This window comes from Dromiciops gliroides, chromosome 4, assembly GCF_019393635.1.
Source record: "Dromiciops gliroides isolate mDroGli1 chromosome 4, mDroGli1.pri, whole genome shotgun sequence".
Classification (NCBI taxonomy): Eukaryota; Metazoa; Chordata; class Mammalia; order Microbiotheria; family Microbiotheriidae; genus Dromiciops; species Dromiciops gliroides.
The window spans coordinates 135,160,831-135,182,149 of record NC_057864.1 but is presented as its reverse complement, the minus strand read 5'-3'; the positions used below and the strand labels follow the sequence as shown (position 1 = coordinate 135,182,149).

The window sequence follows — 21,319 nt, the reverse complement described above, 5'->3', positions numbered from 1 at the left end:
GATCTGAGTTTAAATGTGGCCTCAGGCACTTGACACTTAGTAGCTGTATGGCCCTGGGCAAGTCACTTAACCCTCATTGCCCCAAATCAAAAAAGAAAAACCAAATAGAGGATTTTAAGGGGCAGCTAGGTGGCACAGTGGATAGAGCACTGGTCCTGGATTCAGGAGGACCTGAGTTAAAATCCAGCTCAGACACTTGACACTTACTAGCTGTGTGACCTTGGGCAAGTCACTTAACCCCAATTGTCTCACCAAAATAATAATAATAATGCAGTAAACTTTATAATTTTAGAGGTTCTAAACTATCAAATCTCCTTATATTTTTCAAATTTCAGTTTAAAAACTTGTAGGCTAAAAATTTTTACATATAAAAAACAAGAGTACAGATTAATTTTTATAAACATACATAAGGGTTTTTTTGTTTAGCTTCTGTATATTTTGTATTGTTTTCATGAAATTGAAATTAGTACATGGGAAGGAAAAATGATTTTTTTATTTTCTGTTTTCAAATAATATACTTATCCATATTATATTGTCAAACAAAATATTTTAGATTTTAGATAATACTAAATGGAATAAAACATGGTTGGTAGCCAGCTATTAAAAAATAAAGCAAAAAAAGCTTGTAAGCTAAGAATCCTGCATTTTACTCCCTCTTTGCCATTTTTAAGGGATGATTTTTTTTTCCCCAGGAAAAATGAAAATAATTTGCTTTTATAGAAATTCAGTGTTACGATTTTAAAAGTAGAACACTTGGTTAAAAATGTGTTTAAAATCACATTGCCATTTTTAATGCAGGGTTTTTTCCTTTTAAGATTTTTTATGTATCATTGTAATAACTCCATTAGTATATTAACTTAAGTATTTGGACTTTTTTTAACAATTTTAACAATTTTTAACAATTGAGGCAGCTTATTAGGTAGTTTGCTTTTGTAACTCAGAAAATTGGTGTGAATTTTAAAATATAGTTTTCCATGAAGCAAATCTTTTTCTTTTTCAACAAGTTAAATAAAACAATCATTGCTTATTATTTATTAGACTACATTTGTATGTGAAGTAGGGAAAGAAACCAGGATTGCTTTTTTATTGTTTAAAATGATTATTTTAAATAGTGAAAAAAATGAAAATTTTCAAAGTTGAGCATATTATCACTTGAGGTTTTGAAATTAACTTGGACAGTTTTCAAAGTATGCATAATTCTGTACCTTCAATGATCTGATATAGAAAGACATGGAACTCACAAGCTTTTGTTTTATTTGGCATAGTTTGGAACATTTAATGTGTAATTGCTACATATCTTTTCGTACATAATTTTAAATTGGTCCATTCAATTTTTTTCTTTTTCATGTTGAAGCATAAAATACAGATATAATAATACTTCATAACATAAAAATATAAAATACAAATACAAAAATCACTACTTTTTGCTTAGGCTTCTATATATCCTATTTATTTATATTAATTTAAAAATGACTTAATACTACAAGTATGGTATTTCTATATTATTTCATATAAAAATACAATGGTTAGCATTGTTTTTAATGCAAGCAGAATTCAAACCTGCTGTCATCAATTCGATTACTGCCCTCTATATAAAGCTTTCATTTTGGGCTTTTTTGAACTGTTGTATTTTTTTTTAATCTTAATTTTCTCTCAGTGGAGCATTCCTTTTATTATAGAAATTCATCTGTTTTGTTGATTTTGGTTACATTTTTTCCTCATAAATCATTTTGTTAGATGAGGTCGGCCTTTGGGTTTTTTGTTTTTGTTTTGTTTTAAAAACCTACCTCTTCTTCCTCAGTGTCCAAAGTTGCTTGTTCTTTGCATTGTGTTCCCAAAGTGCTCCAACCTGCATTAATCAACTTTCTGAGCATAGTATTAAGATCATATTTTGTCCCAGAACACTAAAAGGAAATTGACTAAATTGAAAGCTTTGCTTCATACAATAGTTTAAGGCTTTTTAAAAAGTTAATGTTGGCTAGATTATTGTTTAAAAGGATTTCCTTCATGCAAAGTGTCTCCACTTAAAAAGTAAAGAAATTAGCATTTGTATTTGGAAACTTCCCTAAAATTGAAGTTGAAAATATTGAGTTTGGTTCATTTATATGATTTATCTTTTTTTTTTCTTCCCTTTAGCAAAGACTTGTCTGAATCTCAGAAAAATTGTGAAGACCTCAAGGGGAGACTAAGGCATCAAGAAGCTCTCCACGCAACTTCTAACCGTGTTGGTGGTCTTTGTATAAAATGTTCTCAACATGAAGCTGTTCTCGCTCAAACCCATACTAATGTTCATGTACAGACCATTGAAAGACTGACCAAGTAAGTATACATGTATACATATTAACATTTTTTTTAACTTTGAAAACTGTGATTTTAAAAGGATATAGTGATCTCTTCTCACAGCACATCAGTAATTACTCCAAATTTGATGGGTTCCATGCCGTTGATGGAAAGAAGGGTGTTCACATAATCTTGACAAACTTGTTCCTTTTTTCTGGACTTCTCTCCAGTTTCATCTTGCTGAGTTTTTTATGAACCCCTTTCCCCTCAATCACTTTTCATCATAGAATGATAAATGTATTCCACCCCACTTGCCCTTGATGAAGTTTTGGCTGGCTAAGGCAGTATTAGATTTTTATGGTAATTGATTTACACTTCTTAAATTTACTTCAGAAAATGGTCATAATTTTTGTTGATGGTGGCTCTTTATTTGTTTCCCTCTTTTCAGCCTCAAAAGATTACTTAAATAAGTCAGGTGGAAATTACACTTGCATGCAACTCCTTATTGGCATTTTTCTTTTCTTCAATATACAGAAGTAATGCTTTCTACTCCATTTTTTTTCAGTTGTGTCCATACTGTGGCCCCATTTGGGGTTTTCTTGGCACAGATACTGGAGTGGTTTGCCATTTCATTCTGTAGCTCATCAGGAAAATTTCTGTTCAAATGTGGCCTCAGAAATTTAGTAGCTCAGTGACCTTGTGCAAATCACTTAACTTCTCTTTGGTCTACTTTTCTCAACTTTAAAATGGGGATAATAGTACCTCCCAGGGTTGTTGTGAAGATCAAATGAGATAATACTTGTAAAGAGCACTTAGCATGGTTTCTGGCACATAGTAGGCACTATATAAATGCTAATTCCTTTCACTGACTATAAAATGGGTAAATCAAAGTGTAATTACTTTTAGAGAAGCAGTGTGGGGTAGTGGCTAAAGTATTATACTTGGAGTTTATAGGACAAAAATTCAAATCCTGCCTCTGATATTTAGCTGTGACCATGTAGAGGTCACTTAACCCTTTCTAAGACTCACATTCAAGCCTCACATTCTTTACCTAAAAATGAGGACGTGATTATCTGTACTGCTACTCCAAAGGGTAGTTGTGAGGCTCTTATGAAATACTTTGTGCCAAGTGCTTTGCAATCCTCAAGGCCCTATATAAATAGCTATTATTATTATTATTGGAAGAACGCCTCTGTTTTGGTTATCTAGTGAAAAGAGGCATTTGAAGAGAACTGTTGGAAAAAACTCAAACATATATTAAGTGTCTACTGAGTGTTAGGTTCTTGGGATACAGACAAAAGATCAACTAAATCCAGAAAGCTTTTACTGAGCACTTTCTGTGTGTCAGGCACCAGAAACACAAAGATGAAAGTGAATCAATCCCTTCTGTCATGGAATTTACATTCTACTTTGGGAAGATAACCTGTATACAGATAATGGGGTTTTAAAAACTTCAGATTTTTTAATTGAAAAAGACCTGGTTATACTTATTCCTTGGGATTATTTTGGGTGCTTGGATTAGGTTTGTTTGGATAGGGAGAGATTAGAGGTAGTGTGCCAAATTGGGATGGTACAGTAATCCAGATAAGGGGTGATGAGGATTTGAACTAGAGGAGGGGCAGAGAGAAAGGAATAGCTAAAAGATGTTATGGAAGTATAGACAGGATTTGGCACCTGATTGGATATGGAGAAGGAGCAAGAGGAAGAACCAGGGTTTTGAGATTATAAACTTGAGTGAGTGGGAGGATAGTAGTAACCTCAACCAAAATAGCGATTCTTCAATAGAAGGTTCAAGATGAGAACTGTGACTGAAAGACAAAAGACCTGCTTGATAATCTCAGTATTTGTCCTCCGTAATTATAACCATCTCAGAAGATCCCTTAATTTCCTTCTATTATAATTTCACCCATTTAAAAAAAGATTTAATTTGATATAATTTTTATTTTCCTCTTAGTGATTATGAAGATCAATATCCAAGCAAATCACTTTATGGGAAAGTGCTATAGCAATCCAAGGCATTTATTATTTGAGAATAATCTAAAATTAAATTAAAAACTAGATATTTTATGTCTGGATCTTAATCTAAATCAAAATGTTTATTATAGTTTTGTTTCCATATTTTTTTATCATATTCCACAGGGTGAATAGTGAATGCTTGATGACATACTACTGATTGAGTTTTGATTCTTGATTTTCCTTACAGCATTTAACAAAATTGACCCCTTTCTCCTTTTTGCACTTTTGTAACATTGATCTCTTGGTTCTCTTTCTTCCTTTCTAGTCACTCCTTATTTTCCTTTCCTGGGACATCATCCATTTGTTCTGTCCCTTGACTTTGGGCACACCATAAAACTGCGTATTGGGCTCTTCTCTCTGTTCTCTCTTTGTGGGTGATCTCATATGTTTACATGAATTCAGTTTTCATCACTCTACAAATGACATATAATAAATGAAAATACACAAATCTAAGCTTTCTTCTGAGCTCTAGTCCCACATCACCAACTGCCTCCTGGACATTTCCCAATGGATGTCAGGTAGGGATCTCAAAATGAACATGTCTCAAACATAACCAATTCTTTCCTTTCCAAACCTGTCTCTTTTCTTAACATCCCTGTTTCTATTAGGAGTACTACCATTATTCCAGTCCCTCAGCTTCAAAATCTATGTCATCACCAGCCTTCTGACCCCCCCCCCCAACATCTAACCAGTTGTTAAGTCGTGTTGATTCTCCCTCGAGTCCACTTCTGTCTTTTATCTGCTCACAACATGACACCCTTAGTTTGGGCCCTTGACATCTGTACCATTCTAATAGTTTCTGAATCCTTTGCCCTGTTTCCTCCTGTCTTCTTTCTCTTCACTCCATTGTCCACATACCTGCCAAAATTGTTTTGTAAAGTACAAGTCTGACCATTTTGTTCTCCTGCTTGTGTCCATGAATTGTCTGCCTCTAGGATTAAAAAGCAAAAAAACCAACAACCCTGTTTGTCATTTGAAGCCCTTCACCACCTTATTTCAGCCTGCCTTTCCAGGCTTATTACATAATATGATACATCCCCTCACAAACTCTGTTCTAGTTATACATTGCCATGCCTCTTACACAGTATTCCTTCTTCTGCTTCTATGCATTTGCAAAGGCTATCGTGTCATATGCCTGAAAGATCTCTCCCTCCCTTTCACCTCTTAGACTCTCTGGCAATCTTTTCTTTTTTTTACTCTGCATATATTCTGTATTTAGTCTCATGTACATGTTATTTCCTGTAATATAAGCTCCCTGAGGACACAGGAACTGTTCTCATCTGTCTTTTTCTATAGTACAGAAGTGAATTATAGGACCATAGGACTTGAGAGACCATCTAGTGTAATAACCTTGTTTTCCAGATCATGAAACTGAGGCTTGGAGAGGGTAAATGACTTGCCCAAGGTCAATTAAATAATAAGTGGGAAAAACAGAGTTTGAAATCAGGTCATTTTAATCCAAATCCCGCACTCTTCTCACTATACCACAAGGATTTGTATGAAGAAAAGCCTTTAATTAAAAACTCTTTTTCTTTCCCTCAGTGGATGGATCAAAGTTTCTGGTTCATTGTTGGATTGTATTAAATACAGAATTAACCATACATCATGTTGCTGTATATAGTTTTATTTGGGGAAAAACGTGATTTCAACCCCAATCAAGCAAAAATCACATCCCCTAAACCCACAGTGAATATGATTTAAATCAAAGCTTCTTAAACTGTGGGTAGTAACTCCATATGGGGTTGTGTAACTGAATATGGGAAGTCATGAAAAATTTGGCAACAGTAAAAGATTATGTATATCTATTTTATTTACCTATATACCCAGGGGTCGTGTAAAAATTTCTCAGGCAAAAAAGGGGTTGTGAGTAGAAAAAGTTTAAGAAGCCCTGATTTAAATAACTAGTTAAGTAGTTTTATTTTCTTTTTCAACACAAAGTACATTAATCTATGGCTTGTTGCTTTGATGGGGTTTCACTCCTGTCATACTACTATCATGCAACCTTCTTAAATGAAGGAATTATGGCTTATCCATCTTTTCATTAACTGTAGCACCTAGGCCAATAGCTTGTATATCAGAGGCACTTAGTTGCTGAGTTGAATGTTTTAGTAATTATGAGCTGTTTTCTATTCATTCTGTTTGCAGCAAAAGTTTAGGCATGCACCAAAACAGTTCTTTTTTTCTTGAAATTTTTGGTATGTATATCCTCTAGTTCAGGAACTTCATTAATCTTCTTGGCTCTGACTATAGAACCGGCTTCCTTCGAATATCAGCCTGAAGTCCATATTGTCTGTTCTTGGTGGGTTCTGAACAACATGGTCTAGTGGGAAAGAATGTTGGATTTGGTGTCATAAGCCTAAGTTTGTGCTCTAGCCCTACCATTTATTGGCTTGTGACCAAAGGCAAGTCCTTTGTCCTCTAAACCTCAGCTACTCCATTTGTACAGTGAGAACACTCTCTACCTCATGGAGTTATTTTGAGGGGAAAGTTTTGTAAGCTGAAAAATGACATAAATGTGAGCTATTATTATTCTAGGGTCTCATGCCATGGTGCTAGAAGTCACACTTAGAAAATCATTGAAATGCTATTGTTGTCACCTTAGGATTTCCTTCCTAACAATAATGATGGGACCATTTTTGTTTTCTAAAGATGCTGTATATCAATGTCTATGGGGTCATATATGTTTGTCATTATGACTATGGTTCCCTACGTAGCTTTTTCACCTCAGTGTCTGATGCTTATGCCATTTTTTCTGGATCACAAGGAGTAATGAAGTGTCGATAGGGCATTACTTGTTTTGCCACAAGAAACTCTTTTCTAAGTCTTATACAGTCATTCCTAGAAATGATATTTTGTAGAACTCTTAGAGTTTATAGGCACCAAGCATATAGTTTTTTGCAGAAACATCAATTCACTGCTCCCATTGGTGTGTCCCCAGTGATTAACTAAGGTTAAGGCTGAAATGTTCTATTGAAGCCTCCTCCTGGTATGTGCTTTCCCAAGGGACTTTGTATGGAGCTCTTGAGATGTTTTAGGTGGACCCCTTGTAGAATATTATTTCTGTTATTAATGAAAATTTTAGTTTTATAGGCTCTAATAAGGTCAGTTCTTGGTGTGATTTAAATTGGTCTTTAGTCAAACATCTTCTTAATTTCATTGATGAACAAGGTTTTAACAAATATACTTTTATAGCCAATTCCTTTATCTTGGGTACATCTCTGATATTTTTTCTGCTATTAACCAATAAAAATAATTCCTTAAGCTACAATAGTGCTTTATTTTTTACAGGACATTTTCATACACATGGTCTCATTTGACCCACAGAAAAAACCATGTGTGCTACATAGAACAGGTGACATTCCCATTTGACAGATGGGAAAATTGAGCCTCAAAGAGGTGAAGTGATTTGAGCCCAGCTAGTGAGTAGAAGAGCTGGGACCAAAGCCCAGGAATTTTGGTTCCAAGTGTTGTATTCTTTGTACTAGACTATAACTGCCTCTCCAGAGGTGAAAGGGTTTTTTGCAAACGGAATAAGAAACCAAGTTTTGCGATTTCAGTTGATTAGAAATTTTTTCACTTGTCAGCATGCACCTTCTTTACATGGTTGACTCTCTAGTAGAGAGCATCTTGTCCAATGATGCTGACACTGCTACAATCTGTTATGCTTAAGGACTAAATAATAGGGTGATTGCATAGTCATTAATACCTCTCAATAGATTTTGGAACTTTCAGCCTGAACTATTCAAACATTGAAGGACTTGACATTTGTTTCAGGGTATCAGTTTTGACATCAGATAGTATTATAGTTTGATTTTCTTCAGTGAAGTTGTTAATTTCTTAACTGGATGCCTGAAATGTAACCCAGCATTGTTTCAGGTTATAGGACTCACTTGGAGATGCAGATATAATTTTAATTGCATTATTAATTGATGAAATTTAATTTGAACTAATAGCTCTTTTTTTTTTTTTTTAGTGAGGCAATTGGGGTTAAGTGACTTGCCCAGGGTCACACAGCTAGTAAGTGTTAAGTGTCTGAGGCCGGATTTGAACTCAGGTACTCCTGACTCCAGGGCCAGTGCTTTATCCACTGTGCCATCTAGCTGCCCCTAATAGCTCATTTTTAATTTGTTTCTTTTAATAATAGTAATAGCTCACATTTTTCTAGTACTTTATTGTTTGTAAGTAATGAAATACTAATCTACTCATTTTAGAGATGAGGAAATTGAGGCACAAATGTGTTAAGTAAGTGACTTGCCCTAAATGTCAGGGCTAAGAATTAAATCTAGCTTTCCTGACTCAGACTACAACACTTATCTCATTCTGTCTCTCTATCTCTCTCTCTGAAATTTAACTAAAGTAAATTTCATTTGAAACTCACTCACATGAGGAAATTCCAATGGGAAATACTCTAAACTTGGACACAAGAAAGGCAGTGTAATTTAGTATGTTAACATCACAAATGACTCTTTGTTTAAATCAGCTTTATCACATTTTTACTCTTAGGAAAAGTTCCCACATGTATCATAGAACTTGCAGTTAAACTTCTGTGAAACTACAGATAATACTATAGTTTCATAATTACACATTTCTTAAAACTTGAACATTTTCCAAAGAACATAAATAGTTAAAACAATTTGATGTTCAAAAAAATTTTAGTGCTATCTTTGAATTTAAAAAACCCAACTAAATTCAGACTTTAGTTTTCTCTTTAAAGCCAGCTAAAATTTGAAAAAAATAAAGTTGCTTCTTGGCAGGCATTTATCTTTTTATTGCCAAATTTTAAACTGCAAACAGTTATCCCAACTGAATTTGAAGCCACAGTTTTAAAACTGGAGCTCTCACAATGATTTAAAAACTATATAGAGAGAAACACACATTGAATTTATAACCCCATTCCTTATTCTGCTTCTAAATGACTTTCAAAATACTTTCTGCATTGAGAACTTCTATGCAATTATAGTTTTTCCCTTTGTCAGTAATTCCTTAACTCTTTAAGATGTGTTCTTATTCATTTGTACTGATTGCCTAAACTTTGCAGCTCTATTTGCCCGATAGCCACTTGCGTACATTAGCACATTATCTTGGAATGTTTTTATTCAGAGAATGTAGAGTTCATTTCAAGCTCTGAGATTGTACCCTGCCTAGTTTTTGTACTGAGACTTTTTGACATTTAATTCAATCAAACTCTTGATAAACGTCTTACAGTCTGAAGAGTTGAAAGGGAGCTTAAAAGTCATTTAGAGTAATAGATAACAGAATCGAAATCCCCTTTACAACATCCTGAAAATTAGCTATCTATCTTCTCATGAAAGACTTTCCACTGCCTCCTGATACAGCTCATTCTACTTTTGACAGTTTTCATTTTAGTGCAGGGCTTCTTAAACTTTTTCTACTCGCAACCCTTTTTCACCCAAGAAATTTTTACTCCACCCCAGTTATATGGGTATATACAATTAAGTATACAAATCAGATATTTACTTCCAAATTTTGAAATTTCCAAATGATGACCCCCACATTCAGTTACGCAACCCCATATGGGGTCGCAAACCCACAGTTTAAGGAGCTGTTTTAGTGGAGCTGTGAATGTTATGTTAGGAGTGGGTGAACAACGACCCCAAGTTATATTAGTTTTAATAACTTATCCTTATATCAGTCAGTGAGTAAACATTACTGTGTGCCTACTATCTACCAGGTACTGGGCTTATCCAAAAAACAAAAAATGAAAACAGTCTCTCAGCTCAAGGAGCTCATGGTCTAATGGGGAAGAAAACATGTAAACAACTACATGTATGAGGATACAATTGGAAATACAGGGTAAATTAGAAATAATCAGCAAAGGGAAGGCACTAGAATTAAGAGGTTTGGGGAAAGGCTTTCTATAGAAGGTGAGGTTTTAGCTGGAACTTGAAGCCCAGGAAAGCCAGAAAGTGGAGATGAGAATGAAAAACTTTCTGGGCATGAGGTACTGACAGCAAAAATACCTGGAGCTAGGAGACAGAATTGTTTTGGCTGAGGAAGAACAAGGAGGCCAGTGTCACTGGCAGGGATTTACTATAAGGTATCAAGAAGATGTGAGGGGGGAGAGTGGGGCTAAGTTATGAAGGGATTTAAGAGCCAGATCATTTTGTATTTAATCCCCAGGGTGATAGGGAGACACTGGAGTTTATTGAGTAGCGGGATCACATAATCAGGCCTACGCTTCAATAAAATCAGTTTGATAGCTGAGAGGAGTATGGACTGAAGTGACAGGAGACTTGTGAAAAGTAGACCCACCAGAATTCTCTTTCAGTAGTCCAGGTGTGAAGTGATAAAGGTTGTGGCAGAGTCCGGGAAGAGAAGTGGGTTTATAAAAGAGATGTTTGGAAGGTAAAGTCAACAATTCCAACAAGTGATTGAATGTGAAAGGAGAGAGTACAGAGTCTAAGGAAATATGTAGGATGTGAGCCTGAGCGACTGGTAGCATGGTAGTAAGCTCAATTCGGAAGTAGGTAGTGAGGAAGACAATGAGGCCAGTTTGGGGCACGTTGCTTTACAGTGACTACAGGACTTCCAGTTTGAGCTGTCCAGTCTGGAGATGTGAGACTGGACATAAGCAGAGAGGTTGGGGCTAGATAAGATTCAGTAGAATTAAGAATATAAATTGAATCCATGGGAGCTGATAGGATAATCAAGTGAAATAGTATAGAGGAAGAAGAGAATGAAACCCAGAAGAGAACCTTGCAAGACCCCCACAGTTAGCAGGATGAAGATTCAGGAAAGGAGACTGAGGAGGTCTGCTAAAAAAAAAAAAACCAGGAGAGAGTAGTGCCATGAAAACTAAAATAGTATCAGGGAGACATAGGTGACCAACAGTGGCAAAGGCTGAAGAGAAGACAAAAAAGAATGAGGATTGACTGCCATTAGATTTGGCAATTAAGAAATCATTAACTCAGGGAGGTAAATGATGAGATCAGAAGCCATAGAGTGGCAAGAAAGGAAGTGAAGGAAATTACTGCTCTCATGCTATACTTCTCCTCCCTTTTGTGGATAAACACTTTGAGAATGCTGTGTGTAATGGGTGCTTTTACTTCCTTCTCCTTAATTTTCTTCTTAACCCTCTAGGCTGACTTCCAACCTCATCACTTAACTGAAACTTCTCTCCAAAGTTACTAATGATTTCTTATTTAATGGCTTTTTCTCTGTCCTCTCTATTGTTGACCTTTCTCTAGCCTTTGATACCATCAGTCACCTACTTGTCTCTCATACTCTTTTCTCTCTGTGTTTTCATGATATTACTCTCCTGGTTTCCTTCTTACTTCTGACTCCTCGTCAGTTTCCTTTCCTGGATCTTCATCTCCATCATGTCTACTAACCATGAATGACCCACAGAATTCTATCCTGAGCTCTGCATCTCAGTATCATTGCATCTCAGAGTACATGGAACAGCGTCACTCTCACCCCTCATATCCAATATCTTGCTGAGGCCTCTTGTTTTTACTTTTCTAACATCTCTCATATATGACCCCTTCTCTCCCAACACTGCTACCACCTTTGTAAGGGCCCTCATCACCTCATATTTGGACCATTAAAACAGTTTGGTCTCGCTGCCTAAGGTCTCTTCCCTCTCCAGTCTATCTTCCACTCAGCTAACAAAATTTAGATTTTCCTGAAACACAAGTCTGGCTATGTCACCCCCCCACACACACACTCTACTCTCCACTCAGTAACCTCCAGTCACTCCTTGTCACCTCTGAGATCAAACGTAACATCTTTTGTTTGGTGTTTGAAGCCTTTCATAACTGCCCATTCCCCAACAACCATTACAGAATTCTTACACTTTACACTCTCAACATGTACACTAAGATGCAGTAACACTGGCTTCCTTGCTTTTTTTCTAAAATTAGGGTATTTTCACTAACTGTCCCCCAGGCCTAGAGTACTCTTATCCTAATTTCACCTTCTGGCTTTCCTGGCTCCCTCTCAAGTCCCAACTAAGATTCCATTTTCTACAGGAAGTTTTTTCTAATCTCTCTGAATTCTACTTTCTTCCCTGTGTTAATCATTTCCTTTTTGCTCTATATGTATCTTGTTTGTATATGTATTTGTTTGCATGTTGTCTCTCCCTGTTAGAGTTCCTGGAGAGTAGGGACTGTCTGTTGCCTTTGTATAGCACATAGTAGGCACTTAATAAATGTTCACTGACAACTGACTGTTGTAGGTACCCTCTCAAGGATTTTAACCACAAAAGGCAGAAGAGATGAGATGATAGCTATAGAAATAGATGGATCAAATGAGCCATTCATTCATTCATTCATTCATTCATTCATTCATTTATCTATTTATTTATCTATCTATCTATTTATTTGTTTGTTTTTAGGGTGGGGTCACATGAAATGTTGCTGGGAAGTAAGAAATCAAGTAGTAGATGGGGAGATTGAAGATAAGTGAGAGTGAGGATGATGGGATGGGGAGAGAGACAGCAATTTACTGGAGAAGACAGATTGGAATAGGATCACTTGTACACAGAGGAATTTTGTTTTGGGAAGGAAAAGGGTCATTTCTTCATGCTACAAAGGAGTGAAGGAGGAGGCGGGGCAGTAGGAATCTAGGTATTGTGAAATGAGGAGGAGATGGGAAGAGGAAGTTCTCTGGAAAGGGTCTAGATCTTTTCAGTAAAATATAAGACAGGCCCTCAGCTCAGCCATGGGAAGGGAGCCATGGAAGGTTTGAGGAGAGATGAGGAGGTTTGGAAGATCTACTATGGTGAGTTGGGATCGTGAATTCATTAGGTGGGTGTAAAATGGTTGCCTTCCCATGGTGAGCCCCCAGTGGAGGTTATATAACATGAATTTGTTGGAATCTCAGCAGTGTTCTGTGGATTTTCTCTAGCTGCATTCAGCAGCACATGGATGGGAGCAAAGGTAGCAGATGTTGGGAGTAAGTCAAGTCTGAGGGTTGGCAGGATAAGATCTTCAATCTTTGGGCAAGAAACTCTCGAGAAAAGGACAATGTGGAGTTGGAGCAAGAGGTCAAGATGGGGAAGGGAGGAGAGTCTAAGTAGTGTAGGGGTATCACCCCTGTGAAAAAATGGCAAGGCAGAGGGATTGGAGGTCAATGGATGAAGATCAGGTTTGGGGGTTGCAAGGCAGAGGGAGAGGGGGAATGACAATAGATTATACTAAGAAAAATGAATTGTCAGAGTTCATAAACATAAGAGTCATACATTTGTGGCTAATGGGAAGATCAAGGGTATGACCATCTTTGTGTGTGGCTGAGATGGAGTGGAGAGTAGATCATGTGAAATGAATAAAGTGAGGAACTGTGAGATTAAGGTATATTAGGTAATATAAATATGTATATTCAAGTCTTTTAATATGAAGGCAGGGTTTGGGGGGATGGAGAGTGATTGTGAGCCAGGCACTAATGTCATTGAAGAAAGGAGGAAAATGTGCTAGAGATCACTAGACAATAGTTACCAGGATTTTGATCGGGGGGGTGGGGTTGATAGAGATGGAGTGAACCTCAGAGGAGGAGAGGTTACTGAGTGATGATGATAGGACAACTGGAAGTGGCAGTGGGAGCAAAGGCTTTTCTCTATTCTTCCACATCAACCAGGGAGTCAGAGGGAGGGAGTGAAAATGCAGCCCATGCTAGAAAGCATGGCCAAGAAGGCTATGTCATTAGGAGGAAACCAGTTTTGTTGAGAGTCAGAACATGGAAAGAGTGAAAAAGGAAAAGGTTTAAGATGAAAGCAAGGGCAGCTAGGTGGCGCAGTGGATAGAGCACCGGCCCTGGAGTCAGGAGTACCTGAGTTCAAATCTGGCCTTAGACACTTAACACTTACTAGCTGTGTGACCCTGGGCAAGTCACTTAACCCCAATTGCCTCACTAAAAAAAAAAAAAAAAAAAAAAAAAAAAAAAGATGAAAGCAAGCTTGTTGCCTCTGGAATAGGCATTCTAGAGGGCACAGCAGAGAGGGGTGGTGGTTGTTATAGGCATTTCATTTTCTTTAACGTCCCTAACCTTGTACCAGTGAATGATACCTGAGTGATCTTAAAGTGACCTTAATAATTCTGTATTGCTACCTTTTGAGGAAGAGGGTCTTTGAGTAGGAAATGTGACATATATGGCTTTATGGGAAAGAGAATTGTGTTTTGTGAAAAGGAAATGATGTATGCCTTTCAAGCAAATGAAAAAGCAAAGCACATCAAACCAGTCTTACTTCCTCCCATTTACTTGCCTTTCTTTACTATCTATTGCCTCTTTTTTCCCAGTATTTTACTTCCATCCCCATTTCCCTCCCTACTCATCAGCCTCTTTCACATTGGATGAATGTCTATTTCGTCAAGGATCATCAGTGTTCAGCCTCATCCTAGTCTTACTATGCAACAGAGTATTGGCACACTCACATACAGTTTTGCAATGAAAGTCTGCAGCCTTTTTCAAAAATTTAGTTGACCTCTCTTTTGTTAGGGCAGAGGGCCTTTCCTTAGGGACATTTAAGGATGTGCCATTCCCCATGTTGTCCTTTTAATTCATCTAACTGCTCACATCCTCTTTATTCTGATGTTTAGAGTATATTCATGTCTCATTATTTCTTGCTCTGGATTTTTCCATTTGCTGATAGGGAAAGAGATGAATTAATGTCTGCACTAGTTACAGTCAGGAAGACTTTGTCAGAGATGCAGCAAATGGAATCCAGTGCCTATGAGCAAGTGAAACAGGCTGTGCTGATGACAGAAGAATCCAACTTTGAAAAAACAAAGGTGAGTAGAGCAGGGTCTAAGTGGCAGCCTGGTGTCTTGGGTTGTTTTGTTGTTGTTGTTGTTGTTTTTTCCATTTAGATGTTTTCTTCTAAGATCCTTTTGTAACTGCATTCTCTATGGCCAATATTCACACAACGGATTTCTATTTTTTGTTGTCTATTTAATTTTAACCTTTGGAGAATTTTCTCATTTCTTAAAAAATCCACTGGTAAATCACCACTCAAAGATGCAACATTGAAAAGTTATTTCAAAGAGGTACACAGAGCTTATGTCTTGTATATATTGTGTGATGTTCTCTTTCCTTTTTAGAATATATGGACGCTTCAGGCCACGTTCTGAAGAGATTTATAATAATGTTTATAGAAAAGGAATATGCTTTGTTACAATGTATGTATGTCAAATTACATAAAATTAAATTTAATTCTGAAGCAAATCACTAATTGTTCCATGAAATGAGTTGCATTCTATCATTTAGTATCTTGTTATGTGGTACCATCTAGTGTTCCATTAGTGTATTACAGGCTAATCACAACATGAATTTGAAATTTTCTTATCTGCAGAACATCAGGTCATGGAATTAGAGTTGGAAAGGATGTCGGAGGTCATCTAGTCTAACCTCTTCATTTTTACAGGTTTGGAAACAGGTTCAGTAAGGCTAATATGACTTGTGGAATGTCAAAGAGATAGTAAATAGCAGAATCCTGCAAGCCTCAAAGCTAGACCTTCTGATTCTAAGTAAGGTATTCTCTGCGATACACCATAGTGTGCCTTTTTCGTGGGGGTGGGGAGGAAGGGAACATCAAAAAAAACTGACATCATCATTTGTATAGCAAAATGTTCTTCTAGTGGGAGAGTGTTAAAAAACACATTTAACTTAAGATAACTTAAAACCTATTTCTTCTTCTTTCCTGAAATAAATTTTGTTTTCAGTAATTTTGAGATTTGATTTCTGAAAGTCATAGTCATTTAATTACTCCTTGGGTACAGTTGTTACAAGTACCCTCTAGTTCTCTTTAAAATGGTTCTTTTTTAAAGTCTCTTCTGTACCCTGTACCCTGCTTACATTGCAGCTCACTTTCTTGTTTCATGGTTCCTTCCAGCTCTAAAATGATGTGCATTCCCATGGACTTGCTTTACTTTGATGACTGACCATTTCACATAGTGCTTCTACTCTGTTTTCATGGCAGACATGCAAAGCTTATAGATTAGTAATTTCTCTCTAATGCCCTACTTTATGGAATCCTATTGATAACATAGATTGAGCTTTAAAGATGGATGGGATTGTGTTTGATTTCCGTGTTCTGTGAGTGAGGGGGCCAAGGCACAGAGAGTTTGACTTGAACACAGTGGTACTAGTCACAATCCAAGTGGTTGTGATGTTGATCAAGATTGGAGAGAGCACAGTTTGATGATTTTTTGAGGGGGATGGGACCCATACCTATGATTTCATTGCGGTGAGGATCTCCTGTTATGGAAGTTCCCTTCACTGGTGCAAATCAACACTGTCTGTAACAGAATCTTAGAGAGGTACCCAAGCACCAAGAAGTCATTTGTTCATGGTTACCCAGCCAGCATGGACAGAGCCGAACTTGAACCCAGGTCTTCTTGATTTCAAGCTTGGCTCCCCGCCCCACACCGCAAACTGTCACTTAACTTGTCTAATTTGAGGATTAGAAAAAGGGAATACTACTTTTCCACAGAAATACTATATTTAATATATCAACAAAATCCCTACTCCAAGAGATGATACAGGCTGAAAAATAATTAGGGTTAAGGAGAGTTTGTATACTTAAATCAACTACCATTCTCATAAGAGAGCCCCTCAGGACTTATTAGCATTTTACTTTGTACACAATTCTAATCAGTTTGGTTGTCTATCTTTCTTTTTTCCTTTTCTTTTTTTGGGGAGGAGGCAATCAGAGTTAAGTGACTTGCCTAGGGTCACACAGCTAGTAAGTGTGTCAGAGGCTCGATTTGAACTCAGGGCCTCCTGACTCCAAGGCCCTCACTCTATCCACTGTACCACCTAGATGAGGTCATTTTTTAAAATTAGAAGAAGCTTAGAATATTTGGAAATATTGCTATTTTTTTTGAGGTTGTCACCATTAAGGATAACTGGGGTCACCTATTTTCCCAACTGCTGAGCCATAACCAGGGAGCTTTGTACCATGGGCAAACAGCTTAAAAGGCTTCTTGGAGCAAGGGTGCAAATACTTTGCCTGACAGGAGGCAGAAACCCCAGTGTACCAAGAGGCTGCTATTAGGAAGGAGGCTGTTCATCCCATCCTCTTTAGAGGAAGCAGGCCATTTGGGACCTTCTCCTATTGGAGCTATTTTTGATCACAAAGTGCCGAGATGATTTGTCTTCCTCATGGCATCCGAGGACCCTGATTCTTGGGAGTTGAATCAGGAAATGGAAATCTCCCAAATTGGAGCTTTTTGAAGAAGGAACTGAAAGAATATGCCCTTCCCCCAGTTCCCATTCTTAAAAGTATCATCTTAAAACTGGAAGGGAACTTAAGGATACTTTCATCCTCATAGGAGAAGAAACAGAGGCCGAGAGAAATGAAGTGACTTTCCCGAGGTCTGAGAGGACGACTCATTGAAGTCTTATTGAAACTGAGCTGAGGTGGAGGCAGATAACAACCAAATCACATAAACTCACAGACTGTTGGACCTGGAATGGACCTTAGCCACTACTCTATCCAAACTCTCCATTTCACAGACAACAAACAGACCCAGAGGTCATGTCAGGACAAGGACTAGAAGCCAGTAATCCCTGCTCCCGGGTCAGAACTCCTTGGGCCAGATTGTTGACATTTGGTCTCTCTTGCATATGGCTCCTGGTCTTATGACTCAGGGGGTTAGTGGGATTCTGTCTTTTCAGCAGATCTGCCTGGGTGAAATGCTGCAAGGTAGCCAGCCCCTGTAGGGCCACTGCTGCTGGCACTGAAGGGACTACCTCACTGGGCCAGAACAGGGTCCTACTACCCTCTGCTTCTGTATGAGGACTTCTTGACTGGCTACTGGTTGTTTTTTTTCTCAACCACTCAATAAATCAATAAGTGATTACTTTGTGCCAGGCACTGAACTAGGTCTGAAGGTACGAATATAGAAATGAAACAGTTCTTGCCCTCGGGGAGCAGAATTCTCAGACTAGATTTGATCTTTTATTATCCTGTCACATTTTCCTCCTGGCGGCATCGGTAAAGATCATTTTTACTCATCATCATCTGCCTTACCTTTTTTTCCCCTAAAGGAGTAAAATAAATATTAGAAAATCTTTAAATTTCACCCTGTAGCAATTTCTCATGCAGGGTTAAGGACCCAGTTGCCCTACCTTAGTTATTGCTTTGACTTAGAATCATTGTTGAAACAGAATTTGTCATAAACTGAACTACAGATATGATTAAATATAGCAATTTCTATGAGACTGAAAATTACTTTAATGTGTTTATATTACTTTGTGATTGCATGTTGTACTAAAATAATAAAGGTTGCTACTTTGTTATATTTAGTAGGATGAGTTTTACTATCCTATTAGTATTCCTAGCTTTAAGGGAATATGTCAATATATTCCTTCTAGTTCTGCCAGATTAAAAAAATAAAATATTTCCACTGTGAAATTGGCAGGTTTTCAAGATAACTTTTCATCTTCAAGTTTATAAGAAAAAGTCATATAAATTCACAGGGTGGCAAACTTGTTGCTTTAAAGAAAAAAAGGAAGATTTGTGTAGATCATGATTCCTAACCTTTTTGGAATTCCATTACTCTTTATTTCCTAACACTCTTCTTCATACATGTGCCATGTAGTACTTTGTTCATTTTTTTTTGGTTCGTTTGTTTTGCAAGGCAATGAGGTTTAAGGGACTTGCCCAGGGTCACACAACTAGTGTCAAGTGTCTGAGATCAGATTTGAACTCAGGTCCTCCTGAATTCAGTGCCAGTGCTTTATCCACTGAGCCACCTAGCTGCCCCCAATACTTTGTTATTTTAAATTAATTTTATCTTCAGTTTCTAATTCTTTCCTTCCTTCCTCCCCCTCCCTCAACCATCAAAAACAAAAGGAAAACAAGACACATTATAAGCCAAACAAATTTCCATATTGACCATGTTCAAAGAGAAAGGAAAGAAAAAAGACATGCTTCGGTCCTCACACTGAGTCCATCAGTCCTTTATTTAGAGGTTGATAGTATGTTTTAATACATGTCCTTTGGAATTATTATGGGTCACTGTTGATCAATTAAGTCTTTTTTATGCTTCAATCTGTATTCAGATACCATCAGTTCTCTCTCTGTAGACAGATTGCATTTTTCATAAAACCTTCAGAGTTGTCTTGGATCATTGCATTGCTGAAAATAATCAAGTCATTCACAGTAGATCATCTCACAATATTACTGTTATTTTGTATACAGTACATTTTACTTTTCATCAACTCTTGCGGGTCCTTCCAGGTCTTTTTGATAGCATCCTGCTCATCATTTTTTTATAGTAAACTACATTTATATAGTACTTTAAAGAGAGATTTCCTTACAATAAACCCATGAAGTTGATTATTGCAACAACAGTAATAGATAACATTCATGTAGGACCTTATACCTGACAAAGAATTTTCTTCACATTAACTCAGCAAAGTGCCATAAGTTTTGTCATAATCATCAATCACTTATCCTCCATCAATCCTCATCATTATCCTCAATCCTCCTCATCTTCATCATTCAGTACTCCTCATCATCAATCAGACCTCCTCATCATAAGTACTCATCAGTCAAGCCTTATCTTCCTTCAATCATCATCAATTCATCCATCCTCATCCTCATCTTATGTTACTCTTGCCTCTGCTTAAGAATTTTTTTAGTTACTATTGTTAACTTTTTCCCTCCATCCTATTCTCTCCCCATGATATTTACTCTATTTTCTATCTTCTTTTACCCTATCCCTCCTCAAAAGTATTCTGCTTCTGACTGCCCCCTCCCCCACTCTGCCCTCCCTTCTTTCACCCCTCCCTCTTTATCTCCTTCCCCTCCTACTTTCCTGCGGGGTTAGATTACTGCACCCAATTGAGTGTGTATGTTATTCCCTCCTTGAGCCAACTCTGATGAGAGTAAGGTCTTTGAGACAATTCTGATTGAGTGTAAGGCTCATTCACTGCCCCACTCTTTCCCCATTTCTCCCCCCACTCCATAAGCCCTTTCCTGCTTCTTTCATGTGAGATTTCACCCCATTCTACCTCTCCCCTTCCCCCTCCCCTAGTATAATCCTCTCCCTCCTCAATTTTACCCTAAAGATGTCATCATGGGGCAGCTAGGTAACACAGTGGACAAAGATCCCACCCTACACCCAGGAAGACTAGCGTCCAAATCTGGCCTCAGACACAAGACACTCACCAACTTAGCTACTCCAGGCATGCCACCCAATTCTTGTCACCTCACAAAAAAAAAGATAAAAAATAAATGCTTTACAAATATCATCCCTTCATAAGCAATTCCTACCTGTGCCCTCCACCTAAATTTATTCCTATCATCTGCCTTAATACTGAGAAAGTTCTTATATGTTAGATGTATCATCTTCCCATGTAGAAATGTAAACAGTTTAACCTTTTAGCATCTCTCATGATTTCTTTTTCCTGTTTACCTTGTTATTCTTCTCTAGGGTCTTGTATTTGAAAGTCAAATTTTCTATTCAGTTTAGGTCTTTTCATCACAAATACCTGAAAACCCTCTTTTTCATTGAAGTCCCATTTTTTCCTCTGAAAGATTATACTCATTTTTGCTGGGGAGTTGATTCTTGGTTGTAATCCCAATTCCTTTGCCCTCTGGAATATCATATTCCATGCCCTCCACTCCTTTAATGTAGAAGCTGTTAGATCTTGTGCTATTCTGACTGTGGCTCCACAGTACTTGAATTGTTTGTTTCTGGCTGCTTAGAATATTTTCTCCTTGACCTGGAAGCTCTGGAATTTGGTTAAAATATTCCTGGATGTTTTCATTTTGGGATCTCTTTCAGGAGGTGATCAGTGGATTCTTTCAATTTCTATTTTACCTTCTGTTTCTAGAATATCAGGGCAATTTTCCCTGAGAATGTCTTGGAAGATGATGTCTAAGCTCGTTCCTTGATCATGGTTTTCAGGTACTCCAATAAATTTCAAATGATCTCTCCTGGATCTATTATCCAGGTCAGCTGATTTTCCAAGAAGATATTTCACATTGCCCTGTGTTTTTTTTTTTTTTATTCATTTGGATTTGCTTTATTGTATCTTGGTTTCTCATAACACCACT

General features: G+C 37.3%; 1 protein-coding gene across 1 annotated transcript in view; it reads left to right on the top strand.

Annotated features, from left to right (window-relative positions):
• SDCCAG8 (SHH signaling and ciliogenesis regulator SDCCAG8) overlaps positions 1-21,319 on the top strand; it is a 273,954-nt gene that overhangs the window by 37,554 nt on the left and 215,081 nt on the right. Inside the window, 2 exon segments of the mRNA XM_044005377.1 lie at positions 2,137-2,319; positions 14,903-15,041. Coding sequence (XP_043861312.1) covers positions 2,137-2,319; positions 14,903-15,041 — 322 coding nt within the window.